The sequence below is a fragment of the Anomaloglossus baeobatrachus genome, unplaced genomic scaffold, assembly GCF_048569485.1.
Source record: "Anomaloglossus baeobatrachus isolate aAnoBae1 unplaced genomic scaffold, aAnoBae1.hap1 Scaffold_4435, whole genome shotgun sequence".
NCBI lineage: Eukaryota > Metazoa > Chordata > Amphibia > Anura > Aromobatidae > Anomaloglossus > Anomaloglossus baeobatrachus.
In genome coordinates this window covers 680-15,000 of record NW_027443772.1, presented here as the reverse complement: position 1 = coordinate 15,000, position 14,321 = coordinate 680, and the positions used below count along the sequence as shown (strand labels likewise).

At 51.6% G+C, this 14,321-nt stretch overlaps 1 protein-coding gene across 1 annotated transcript in view; it reads left to right on the top strand.

The window, feature by feature from the left end:
• The window catches only part of LOC142279927 (serine/threonine-protein phosphatase 2A 56 kDa regulatory subunit epsilon isoform), a gene marked incomplete at its 3' end in the record, with an annotated part of 31,536 nt that extends 17,705 nt beyond the window's left edge, over positions 1-13,831 (top strand). The window contains exons 2-3 of the mRNA XM_075332712.1: positions 1,489-1,685; positions 13,730-13,831. Coding sequence (XP_075188827.1) covers positions 1,489-1,685; positions 13,730-13,831 — 299 coding nt within the window. The remainder of the gene's footprint in view (positions 1-1,488; positions 1,686-13,729) is intronic.
• Between the last annotated feature and the right edge of the window lie 490 nt (positions 13,832-14,321).

Sequence of the window (14,321 nt, the reverse complement as noted above, 5' to 3'; positions counted from 1 at the left end):
GTATGTATGTATGTATGTATGTATGTATGTATGGGGGTGTGTAAGATAGATGTAGATATATATGTACACCATTGGGGGCAGCATGGGAAGTAAAAAAAAAAAGAAAATGTTTATTTTTATGCTAATGACTTTAATGTAGTCTCTCGACATATAGTATAAAGTGTATGGCTCTCAGGCCGTCCCATAGACAATGAATAGAGCATGGGCCTCCCCCATTCTTCGGTGTCTGCACCAACGTTCAGACCCCCACAATCGGTGGTGGGTAAAAGCTTATAAATCAAGGGTAAGGGTACTTTCACACTTGCGTTGTTTTCCTTCCGTTACAATCCGCCCTTTTGGAAAACAGCGGAATCCGTTAACGGATTCCGCTGGTTTCCCATATACTTGTATGGATGACGGATTGTACCAAAAGGACCTGCGTTGCTTCCGCTGGGCGACGCGCCGTTGCTTCCGCCCAGCGGGAGGAACGCAGCATGTAACATTGTTTTGAGCAGCGGAATCCTCTGGATTTCACTGCGCATGCTCTTCTTTTTTTTTTTTAAATCACAAACTTTATTTTGGCTCGCGGTGGCCGAACGTTCAGCTGAGTGCCGGCATGCCCGGGCGCTGGCAAGTGACAGCGCTCAGCTGATCACCCGGCGGCCGGCTGCAGGGAGCGATCAGCTGATCACCCGGCGGCCGGCTGCAGGGAGCGATCAGCTGATCACCCGGCGGCCGGCTGCAGGGAGCGATCAGCTGATCACCCGGCGGCCGGCTGCAGGGAGCGATCAGCTGATCACCCGGCGGCCGGCTGCAGGGAGCGATCAGCTGATCACCCGGCGGCCGGCTGCAGGGAGCGATCAGCTGATCACCCGGCGGCCGGCTACTGGGAGCGATCAGTTGATCGTTCACAATAATCTGCCGCCGGTAAAACTGTAAAAAAAAAGAAAAAAAAAATCAAAACGGATTCCGTTGTTTTGCAGCATCCGTTGCATCTGTTGTGCCACTATATGCAACACATCCGTTGCATCCGTCACACAACGCAATGCTACGGATGCCGTTCAACGCAAGTGTGAAACTAGCCTTACCTTGCAAATAAGAAAACATAGTAATGAGTTGCTGGCCATGAAGGATTGTTCTCCAGTCCTGACCATTGCAGACAGTACAGAAAGATGCCCTATGGTAACATATATAATTTACACATGCACTTCCAGGAGGAATAACAGAGGAACCACACAATGCAGAGAAAAGTGTATATATTTACAGACTGTTCCCTTCCAGTATTGGAGGGGTGCGGTATCAGCCTCGTGAGCCCCTTTTACTGTGAGGGGCCATTGGGTCTCGGCCCAGTGTCCATCCCTCTATCAGGTGACCTGGTTCCCGTATTTCTCCCGTATTTTTGCACTGATCTGTGACTCTTCTCCCCTGCAGTCCTGTTTTCCCTCCGCTCCTGTATGTGGGGCTTCTGTGCGATGTGGTCACATCTGTTTTCTGTGCTTTCTGTTTCAGACGTTACGACCACAGAGCAGCCGGACCTGTTCCTGAAGAAGCTTCAGCAGTGCTGTGTGATCTTTGATTTTATGGATACACTGTCTGATCTGAAAATGAAGGAATACAAGCGGTCTACTCTGAACGAGCTGGTCGACTACATCACGATAAGCAGAGGCTGCCTCACAGAACAGACCTACCCTGAAGTAGTAAGAATGGTAAGTCTTACCCGAAGACCACCCCACGCTATAAGCAAAACCAGAGGAATGGCCATGATCTGGCTTGCTGGCCCTGGCCATAATGCTTCATGTGCAGCATGTCATTGGCTGTCTCTCTAGTGGCAAGCTGTTACCCCCTAGCAGTTAGGAGACCTGCGTAGCCCGGCTGCAGCAGTTTTTGGGTGGGCCCGGCTGCAGCGGTTTGGGGTGGGCCCGACATCGCCTGGCTGTATTGGTTGGGGGGTCCCGTGTCGCCTGGCTGTATTGGTTGGGGGGGCCTGTGTCGCCCGGCTGTATTGGTTGGGGGGCCCCCCGTCGCCTGGCTATATTGGTTGAGGGGGGCCTGTGTCGCCCAGCTGTATTGGTTGGGGGGCCTGTGTCACCCGGCTGTATTGGTTGGGGGGCCCCCCGTCGCCCGGCTATATTGGTAGGGGGGGGCCTGTGTCACCCAGCTGTATTGGTTGGGGGGCCTGTGTCACCCGGCTGTATTGGTTGGGGGGCCTGTGTCGCCCGGCTGTATTGGTTGGGGGGGCCTGTGTCGCCCGGCTGTATTGGTTGGGGGGGCCTGTGTCGCCCGGCTGTATTGGTTGGGGGGCCTGTGTCGCCCGGCTGTATTGGTTGGGGGGCCTGTGTCGCCCGGCTGTATTGGTTGGGGGGCCTGTGTCGCCCCTTTATATTGGTTGGGGGGGGCCTGTGTCGCCCAGCTGTATTGGTTGGGGGGGCCTGTGTTGCCTTCTCTGCGTCTCTCCTGGAATCCTTCCTACACATACTGGAGAAGTCAGGATTTAATTATAACCTCGCTGCTTCCTCCTTCAAAGGACAGGATGAAAAACTCATCAGGAGTTAGAAGAGACGCACCGGGGGACCCCGCAGACCAGTTCTGTGTATGACGTGTGGGGGTGGGAGGGGGAAGCCACTGGTCTTGCTTTTGGTAAATGAGCCTGGTCCACAGAAGCAGATTGTGTCACACGGTATGATTACAGCCTGAGCGAGTAGTGCGGCCGTCACTCTGGCTCTATTGATTAAGGGAGATGTATCCAAAGTACTGCAATCAGTGCAGCCAGCGTGGAGCGTAAGGGTAGAGACCCTGTGCAGCTATACATGGCACGGTGCAGGGACTGGACTACGGTGCGCAGTGAGCACCTCCATAGCGCTCAGTCCAGAGGATCGCACGGGCCTGTGTAATGCAACCGCTCCCACTGCTCGTTATACCCGTGACTACTACAACACTCAGCGTGCTGGCAAGACTGCATCAGCCGGTGTAAATCATCCTTACAGTAACAATATATTTCCATGTCCTGTACCTTTTTAACACTTTTCTGTCTTGTACAGTGTAATTATTAACCCTGGAACAATGTGGACTTTGACATCTTTTGTGCAGTAAGGAGATAGCCTAATACAGAGGCTGGATGCTCGCTCCCAACAAATAGTCGTCACACTAAAAGGGAATCTGTCAGCAGGTTTTTGTTACCTAATCTGTCAGCAACATAATGTAGGGGCAGAGAGTCTGATTCCAGCCATTACTGGGCTGCTTGATAAAATCAGGTATCAGCTGGTGATTATCACTTAGACTAGTAAACCTGCTGCCAAACCCGCCCCCACCACTGATTGGCCGCCTTCTGCCTATGCACAGTGTACGCAAAAAACTGCCAATCACTTTTGTGGATGGGGTTATACACAGCTCAGCATTCACAGCCCTGCTAGATCTGTGGCCGAGAAAACTGTGACTTTATCACAAGTGCAGCAAGCAGCTCAGTAAGTGACACATCATGGGAATTAGTCCCCTACACCATGCTGCTCTCAGATTAGGTAGCAAAAACCTGCTGACAGATTCCCTTTAGCAAAAGTAGTTATTTATTGTAGCGCCATTTATTCCATGGAGCTTTACATGTGAAAAAGGGGCATACATACACACAGGAGGAGAGAGGACCCTGCCCGCGAGGAATCACAGTCTACAGGGAGTGGGTGAGGATACAGTAGGTGAGGACAGAGCTGGTTGTGTGATGCTATGGTGGACTGAGGGTAACAGCAGGCTGTAGGCTTGTTGAAGAGGTGGGTCATCAGGTTCCTTTTGAAGCTTTTCACGGTAGGAGAGAGTCTGATATGTTGGGGTAGAGCGTTCCAGATTATGGGGGAGGCGCGGGAGAAATCTTATATGTGATTGTGGGAAGATTAGATAAGAGAGGAGTAGAGAAGAAGATCTTGTGGGGATCTGAGGCTGCGTGCAGGTAGGTACTGGGAGACTAGGTCACAGATGTAGGGAGGAGACAGGTTGTGGATGGCTTTGTATGTCATGGTTAGGGTTTTGAAACAGTCTTTGGGCAGTGGGAAGCCAGTGAAGGGATTGCCAGGGAGGAGAGGCCGGGGAATAGCGGGGGGCGGGAGGGGGGTCTAGGTGGATTAGTTGGGCAGCAGAATTTAGGATAGATTGAACGGCAGTAAAAGTATTGGCAGAAAGGCCACAGAGCAAGGGGTTGCAATAGTCCAGGTGGGAGATAAGGGATCCGGAAAATATTTTTGAGTTTGAGGTGGAAAGGGCTTGGATGTGTAACTTGAAGGAGAGAGCAGAGATGAGGGCAGCGAGCATGTTGGACTGGGGAGAGTGAGCCGCCATTGACTTTGCTGGATAGGCTTCTTGGAGGGGTTAAGTGAGGAGGAGGAAAGATGATCAATTCTGTTATTTCCATTTTTGGTTTTAGAAATAGAGCAGAGAAGAAGGATGAAATAGCAGAAGACATTTGATTCTGGTTAGTAAGGAGGTAATGTCAGGTCCAGAGAGGTAGAGCTGCGTATCATCAGCGTAAAGATGATACTGGAAACCGTGGGACTCTATGAGCTGTTCCAGGCCGAAGGTGTAGATGGAGAACAGCAGGGGTCCAAGAACTGATCCTTGGGGGACACCGACATACAGGGGGCGAGATGAGGAAGTGGTGTGAGAGTGGGAGACGCTGGAAGTCCGGTCTGTTAGTTATGAGGAGATCCAAGATAGGGCCAAGTCTGTGATGCCCAGAGATGAGAGAACCTGTAATAATAGGGAATGGTCTACTGTGTCCAAGGCAGAGGACAGGGCCAGCAGGAGGAGGACAGAGTAGTTACTACAACTTATCTCCAAATCAGTAGCAGATCAGATTTATTTTATTTATTTAATTAATGCAGGAAAGAAAGGCACTAAAAAGATCAATGGAACCATATAGAAAGTCCAGCGGCACACCAAATCTCCAGTAAAAAAAAAACAACCCTTTTTTCTTTTTTTGATTGGAAGCGTGTTTAAACGCGAAACGGCCGTCGTCCGTGAGGGATCCTGCACCCGCCTCCTTCACTGCCCTTTTAATATGCACCACTTTTTTTAATAAAACAAAAGTTGTTTTTTTTTCCCCGGAGATTCGGTGTGCCGCTGGACTTTTTTCTATATGGTTCCATACACCTACAGCTATCCTGTTTCATCAGCAAGCACCCAGGACCGGAGCCTCACTAAGGGAATACTGCTTGTAATCCACTCCTCCCCAGGATTGTAAACAGGTCGCACAGCGGTGGTGCAGAACCACATCTAATTTTTGCACTAAAAAGATCAAAAGATGCCGGCAATTAATGGAGAGGAAATAAGCCCGGCTGCAGCGGTCCTTCATTAGTCAGTTGTCGTAAAATATTCATGACCTAGGAGATGTTGGACTGAATATACTGTCCTGCAGCCCGGGCACTGCGACCTGCGATGACGTTGTCTCCCTATACCTCCTGACCTGCATTCCCACATTTGACAGGGATCCTAAAGTGAGCGGATCTGTCTAAAGGTTCAAATTACTGTCCTTATGGTTTTTTTTTAAAAAAAAAAATAAAAAATACCTGGGGCCAAAAAACATTTTTGCAACTGGGTCTCGCCTGAAAATGTTGGCTGTTGTTTCTCTGCCCATTCATCTTTGATGTGGTCAGACATCATCAGAGAGGAGCGGAGAAAAGAGTAAGAAACCCCAGATGACAAATCAGGCAAAACTGTTAATGGAAACCCAATTGCAAAAATTATTTTTAGTGAAAGGAAATTGTCCCTGATCTTCAATATACCGTATTTTTCGGACCATAAGACGCACCCTGGTTTTAGAGGAGGAAAATAGGAAAATAAAATTTTAAGCTAAAAAATGTGGTCATGACACATTATGTGGGTAATGTCCCCAAATTCTCTACTAAGGTACCCCATCCTGGTAATGATAACCTGCCTTGTATATGATCCTCCTGCCATATATATATATATATATATATATAATTATACATACTAGAAGGTGGCCCGATTCTACGCATCAGGTATTCTAGAATTTACGTATTGTGTAGTTAATGTATGATTTTTGTTATATGTTGTTGTGTGTAGTACATGTTCTGGGTGTGGCGGGGGGTGAGAGCGGTGTTGTTTGTGGAGCGCTGTGTGTCTGTAGCTTTGTGTGTGCGTGTTGCGCGGTTTGTGTGGGGTGTGTGTGTGTTTTGGGGGGAGGTATGTTTTGTGCAATGTGTGTGTTGTGCGGTATGTGCGTATATTTGTGTGTGTTGGGTGTTGTGTGTGTGTTTTGGGGGGAGGTGTGCACCCCCCATCGTGCTCCATCCACCCATGCTGCGCACCCCCCATCGTGCTCCATCTCCCATGCTGCGCACCCACCATCTTGCTCCATCCCCCATGCTGTGCACCCCCCATCGTGCTCCAGTCACACATCAGACAGTATACACGCACACATCTGATCGCATACACTCACACACATACCCCACTTGTCCCTCTGCCCACCAGTGGGCGGTCCCAGCAGCTGTGCTGCGCGCCGTGTCCTCTGCCGACACTCACAGATCCGATCGCATACACTCACACACACACACACACACACACACTCACACATCAGAACACACATACATACACATCCGATCGCATACACACACACACTGACGATATCGCACAGCGCTCACACAATCACAACATCCGGAGATACCACATGCTTCCGGCCATGTGATCCTCCGGCAGGTCCTGGAAGGTCACTGCACGCACAGGATCGCCGTCGAGAAGCAAGCGATATCACGGGATGTTGTGAGTGTGTGGATGCGATCTGATGTGTGTGTGTGAGGTGTGTGTGAGAGTGAGTGTGATCTTATGTGTGTGTGTGTGTGTGTCTCACCTCGGGGCGAGCGGCCATTCCGTGCGGGGGGGCGGAGCCTGAGCGAGCGGCCAATCCGTGCGGGGGGCGGAGCCTGAGCGAGCGGCCAATCCGTGCGGGGGGCGAAGCCTGAGCGAGCGGCCAATCCGTGCGGGGGGCGGAGCCTGAGCGAGCGGCCAATCCGTTCGGGGGGCGGAGCCTGAGCGAGCGGCCAATCCGTGCGGGGGGGCGGAGAAGAGGCGAGCGGCCAATCCGTGCGGGGGGGAGGAGCCGAGGCGAGCGGCCAATCCGTGAGGCCGAGCGTCCAATCCGTGCGGGGGGGGTGGGGCCATGGCGAGCCCAGCGGCCAATCCGCTGTTTGTCACCGTAAGGACACAATTTTGGAGCAAGACAGACAGACAGAATAAGGCAATTATATATATAGATATACAGTATGTCCCTCATCCTGCAATATACCCCCATGCTGCTATATACCCACATCCTGGTATATACCCCATCCTGCTATATACTGCCATCCTGGTATGTGCTCCCACCCTGCTATATACTGCCATCCAGGTATGTGCTCCCATCCTGCTATATACCCCATCCTGGTATGTGCTCCCATCCTGCTAAATACCCCATCCTGGTATGTGCTCCCACCCTGCTATATACTGCCATCCTGGTATGTGCTCCCACCCTGCTATATACCCCATCCTGATATGTGCTCCCACCCTGCTATATACTGCCATCCTGGTATGTGCTCCCACCCTGCTATATACCCCATCCTGATATGTGCTCCCACCCTGCTATATACTGCCATCCTGGTATGTGCTCCCATCCTGCTATATACCCCATCCTGGTATGTGCTCCCACCCTGCTATATACTGCCATCCTGGTATGTGCTCCCACCCTGCTATATACTGCCATCCTGGTATGTGCTCCCATCCTGCTATATACCCCATCCTGGTATGTGCTCCCACCCTGCTATATACTGCCATCCTGGTATGTGCTCCCACCCTGCTATATACTGCCATCCTGGCATGTGCTCCCACCCTGCTATATACTGCCATCCTCGTATGTGCTCCCACCCTGCTATATACTGCCATCCTGGTATGTGCTCCCACCCTGCTATATACTGCCATCCTGGTATGTGCTCCCACCCTGCTATATACTGCCATCCTGGTATGTGCTCCCACCCTGCTATATACTGCCACCCTCGTATGTGCTCCCACCCTGCTATATACCCCATCCTGGTATGTGATCCCACCCTGCTATATACTGCCATCCTGGTATGTGCTCCCACCCTGCTATATACTGCCATCCTGGTATGTGCTCCCACCCTGCTATATACTGCCATCCTCGTATGTGCTCCCACCCTGCTATATACTGCCATCCTGGTATGTGCTCCCACCCTGCTATATACTGCCATCCTGGTATGTGCTCCCACCCTGCTATATACTGCCATCCTGGTATGTGCTCCCACCCTGCTATATACTGCCACCCTCGTATGTGCTCCCACCCTGCTATATACTGCCACCCTCGTATGTGCTCCCACCCTGCTATATACTGCCATCCTGGTATGTGCTCCCACCCTGCTATATACTGCCATCCTGGTATGTGCTCCCACCCTGCTATATACTGCCATCCTGGTATGTGCTCCCATCCTGCTATATACCCCATCCTGGTATGTGCTCCCACCCTGCTATATACTGCCATCCTGGTATGTGCTCCCACCCTGCTATATACTGCCACCCTTGTATGTGCTCCCACCCTGCTATATACTGCCATCCTGGTATGTGCTCCCACCCTGCTATATACTGCCATCCTGGTATGTGCTCCCATCCTGCTATATACCCCATCCTGGTATGTGCTCCCACCCTGCTATATACTGCCATCCTGGTATGTGCTCCCATCCTGCTATATACCCCATCCTGGTATGTGCTCCCACCCTGCTATATACTGCCATCCTTGTATGTGCTCCCACCCTGCTATATACTGCCATCCTGGTATGTGCTCCCACCCTGCTATATACTGCCATCCTGGTATGTGCTCCCATCCTGCTATATACCCCATCCTGGTATGTGCTCCCACCCTGCTATATACTGCCATCCTGGTATGTGCTCCCATCCTGCTATATACCCCATCCTGGTATGTGCTCCCACCCTGCTATATACTGCCATCCTGGTATGTGCTCCCACCCTGCTATATACTGCCATCCTGGTATGTGCTCCCATCATGCAAAATACCCCATCCTGGTATGTGCTCCCACCCTGCTATATACTGCCATCCTGGTATGTGCTCCCATCCTGCTATATACCCCATCCTGGTATGTGCTCCCACCCTGCTATATACTGCCACCCTTGTATGTGCTCCCACCCTGCTATATACTGCCATCCTGGTATGTGCTCCCACCCTGCTATATACTGCCATCCTGGTATGTGCTCCCATCCTGCTATATACCCCATCCTGGTATGTGCTCCCACCCTGCTATATACTGCCATCCTGGTATGTGCTCCCATCCTGCTATATACCCCATCCTGGTATGTGCTCCCACCCTGCTATATACTGCCATCCTGGTATGTGCTCCCACCCTGCTATATACTGCCATCCTGGTATGTGCTCCCATCATGCAAAATACCCCATCCTGGCATATGGCCGCATCATGCAAAATACCCCATCCTGGCATATGGCCGCATCCTGCTATATATCCCATCCTGGCGTATGGCCGCATCCTGCTATATACCCCATCCTGGTATGTGCTCCCACCCTGCTATATACTGGCATCCTGGTATGTGCTCCCACCCTGCTATATACTGCCACCCTGGTATGTGCTCCCACCCTGCTATATACTGCCATCCTGGTATGTGCTCCCACCCTGCTATATACTGCCATCCTGGTATGTGCTCCCACCCTGCTATATACTGCCATCCTGGTATGTGCTCCCACCCTGCTATATACTGCCATCCTGGTATGTGCTCCCACCCTGCTATATACTGCCATCCTGGTATGTGCTCCCATCCTGCTATATACCCCATCCTGGTATGTGCTCCCACCCTGCTATATACTGCCATCCTGGTATGTGCTCCCACCCTGCTATATACTGCCATCCTGGTATGTGCTCCCATCCTGATATATACCCCATCCTGGTATGTGCTCCCATCCTGCTATATACTGCCATCCTGGTATGTGCTCCCATCCTGCTATATACTGCCATCCTGGTATGTGTTCCCACCCTGCTATATACTGCCATCCTGGTATGTGCTCCCATCCTGCTATATACCCCATCCTGGTATGTGCTCCCACCCTGCTATATACTGCCATCCTGGTATGTGCTCCCATCCTGCTATATACCCCATCCTGGTATGTGCTCCCACCCTGCTATATACTGCCATCCTGGTATGTGCTCCCATCCTGCTATATACCCCATCCTGGTATGTGCTCCCACCCTGCTATATACTGCCATCCTGGTATGTGCTCCCACCCTGCTATATACCCCATCCTGGTATGTGCTCCCACCCTGCTATATACTGCCATCCTGGTATGTGCTCCCATCCTGCTATATACCCCATCCTGGTATGTGCTCCCACCCTGCTATATACTGCCATCCTGGTATGTGCTCCCATCCTGCTATATACCCCATCCTGGTATGTGCTCCCACCCTGCTATATACTGCCATCCTGGTATGTGCTCCATCCTGATATATACCCCATCCTGGTATGTGCTCCCATCCTGCTATATACTGCCATCCTGGTATGTGCTCCCATCCTGCTATATACTGCCATCCTGGTATGTGTTCCCACCCTGCTATATACTGCCATCCTGGTATGTGCTCCCATCCTGCTATATTACCCCATCCTGGTATGTGCTCCCACCCTGCTATATACTGCCATCCTGGTATGTGCTCCCATCCTGCTATATACCCCATCCTGGTATGTGCTCCCACCCTGCTATATACTGCCATCCTGGTATGTGCTCCCATCCTGCTATATACCCCATCCTGGTATGTGCTCCCACCCTGCTATATACTGCCATCCTGGTATGTGCTCCCACCCTGCTATATACCCCATCCTGGTATGTGCTCCCACCCTGCTATATACTGCCATCCTGGTATGTGCTCCCATCCTGCTATATACCCCATCCTGGTATGTGCTCCCACCCTGCTATATACTGCCATCCTGGTATGTGCTCCCATCCTGCTATATACCCCATCCTGGTATGTGCTCCCACCCTGCTATATACTGCCATCCTGGTATGTGCTCCCATCATGCAAAATACCCCATCCTGGCATATGGCCGCATCCTGCTATATATCCCATCCTGGCGTATGGCCGCATCCTGCTATATACCCCATCCTGGTATGTGCTCCCACCCTGCTATATACTGGCATCCTGGTATGTGCTCCCACCCTGCTATATACTGCCACCCTGGTATGTGCTCCCACCCTGCTATATACTGCCATCCTGGTATGTGCTCCCACCCTGCTATATACTGCCACCCTCGTATGTGCTCCCACCCTGCTATATACTGCCATCCTGGTATGTGCTCCCACCCTGCTATATACCCCATCCTGGTATGTGCTCCCACCCTGCTATATACTGCCATCCTGGTATGTGCTCCCACCCTGCTATATACTGCCACTCTCGTATGTGCTCCCACCCTGCTATATACTGCCATCCTGGTATGTGCTCCCACCCTGCTATATACTGCCATCCTGGTATGTGCTCCCATCCTGCTATATACCCCATCCTGGTATGTGCTCCCACCCTGCTATATACTGCCATCCTGGTATGTGCTCCCACCCTGCTATATACTGCCATCCTGGTATGTGCTCCCACCCTGCTATATACTGCCATCCTGGTATGTGCTCCCATCCTGCTATATACTGCCATCCTGGTATGTGCTCCCATCATGCAAAATACCCCATCCTGGCATATGGCCGCATCATGCAAAATACCCCATCCTGGCATATGGCCGCATCCTGCTATATATCCCATCCTGGTGTATGGCCGCATCCTGCTATAGATCCCATCCTGGCGTATGGCAGCATCCTGCTATATATCCCATCCTGGCATATGGCCGCATCCTGCTATATATCCCATCCTGGTGTATGGCCGCATCCTGCTATAGATCCCATCCTGGTGTATGGCCGCATCCTGCTATAGATCCCATCCTGGCGTATGGCAGCATCCTGCTATAGATCCCATCCTGGCGTATGGCAGCATCCTGCTATATATCCCATCCTGGCGTATGGCCGCATCCTGCTATAGATCCCATCCTGGCGTATGGCAGCATCCTGCTATATATCCCATCCTGGTGTATGGCCGCATCCTGCTATAGATCCCATCCTGGTGTATGGCCGCATCCTGCTATAGATCCCATCCTGGCGTATGGCAGCATCCTGCTATAGATCCCATCCTGGCGTATGGCAGCATCCTGCTATATATCCCATCCTGGCGTATGGCCGCATCCTGCTATAGATCCCATCCTGGCGTATGGCAGCATCCTGCTATATATCCCATCCTGGCGTATGGCCGCATCCTGCTATAGATCCCATCCTGGCGTATGGCAGCATCCTGCTATAGATCCCATCCTGGCGTATGGCCGCATCCTGCTATAGATCCCATCCTGGCGTATGGCCGCATCCTGCTATAGATCCCATCCTGGCGTATGGCAGCATCCTGCTATAGATCCCATCCTGGCGTATGGCCGCATCCTGTGGCACACAAAAAAATAAACGTTCATTCTCACCTTTCCTCGCTCCACGCAGCATCGCTCCTCCTCCGTCTGTGCCAGCAGTAGCGCCACTGAACTGTGTGGAGCCAGCCACAATCCCTGCAGCATCGCTCGTCTTCCTGTCTGTGCCGGCCACGGCTGTGTGTCGACACGTGCAAACAACGATGACGTCATCACTGTGGGCACCGCTAGTCTCTACACACAGCTGCGGCCGGCACAGACAGGAGGACGAGCGATGCTGCAGGGATTGTGGCTGGTGAATGTATACTGATTCACTGCCCCTTGTGCTGATGATTATACGTGCGGGGGGCAGTGAATACAGCCACACATGATTACTCCAGGCTGTAGTTGCCAGGGGTGATCACGGCCGGCTGTTTACTATGCGCGCACCCCCCCGCCCATCACCCCGCCCACCTGTCTGCGCCGGCTTCAGTGCTGAGGGATGATGGGCGGGAGGGATGGGCGTGCATATGTAATGAGTGGGCCCACGTGGTCACGGCAGGCACTGCTGCAGCCTGCTCGTGCCCCCGATGACCCGCTGCACCGCAGCACCCTCATTCCCCGCAGCCCTATATTCAGACCATAAGACGCACCCCCCACTTTCCCCCAACATTTGGAGGGGGGGAAAAAGTGCGTCTTATAGTCCGAAAAAAAAACGGTAATCTCCTTAAAAAGGTCTAGACTTCCTTTGGGGTATTCTTCTTCTTCTTTTTTTTGAGTTGGCAACTAATTTTTTAGGGTTTCCGTTAAGAAAAACTGCTACGGCCCATATCTATCACAGGATAAGTTACCGGGGAATCGGTCAGCGAGCTCCGTCTGATGTTCGGGGGCTGTAATCCTCATCTCTTCTCTGCAACCATCTTCTAAACTAAATTTTGACCCTGCTTGGGGGTGAAGAGCCGGGGGTCACACGGTCATCAGACGGGGCCCACCGCTCTGTGCAGTGATAGAGGCTGTAAGGCCGGGCGCACACATCCGTGTTTCTCAGAACGGACCGGCCTCTGCTCTCCTGAACGTACGCTCATCAAGACCTGTGCCCAAACGACCCCTTTAATTTTGAGGCTAAATTTTGATTTTGAGGAAGTCAGAACAGCGCCACCTAGTGGTCCGTTTAGCATTAATGAGATGGGATTTCATTGGAAATGTTTTTGTTTTTTCCTACATTCAGTCGTGTGTAAGGATTTAACAAGTGGTTGTCTTCTTCATGTCTTAGGTATCATGCAATATATTTAGGACCCTCCCTCCAAGCGACAGCAACGAGTTCGATCCTGAAGAAGATGAACCCACCCTCGAAGCCTCATGGCCGCACTTACAGGTACGCCGGCCCCAGTGCTGTGGGTAGGCCCTGCGTGTGACTCCATGGTGGATTGTCAGGGTCTAGTGCCCAAGTGTAAAAAAAAAAAAAAAATAGAAGAGGAGCAAAAAATCTCTAGTACTACCTCTATTCTAAATATTATAAGTCTCCTACACAAGGCAGAGACATATCAAATCCACTCACATAGGAGTTTCCAACTGCGGCTCCATGTGTGGAGATTCTGCAGTAAAGAAGGGCCCACAGCAGACTATAATATGCTCTAGGGCTTGAGATTCGCATCGAATAAAGGGGATGTCCCATAAACCTCATGGATAGCTGGTAAATATATGATCACTGGGGGTCCGACCGCTGGATCCGCCATGGATCAGGGCAGAGGTACCAGTGACCAGTGTTCTACAGATCAGCGGGAGTCACATCAGCCGGACCTCCTGCCATCATACATTTTATCCTCTACCATGTGGATCTGTAGCATCTCTTTGCTGGGCTCCGG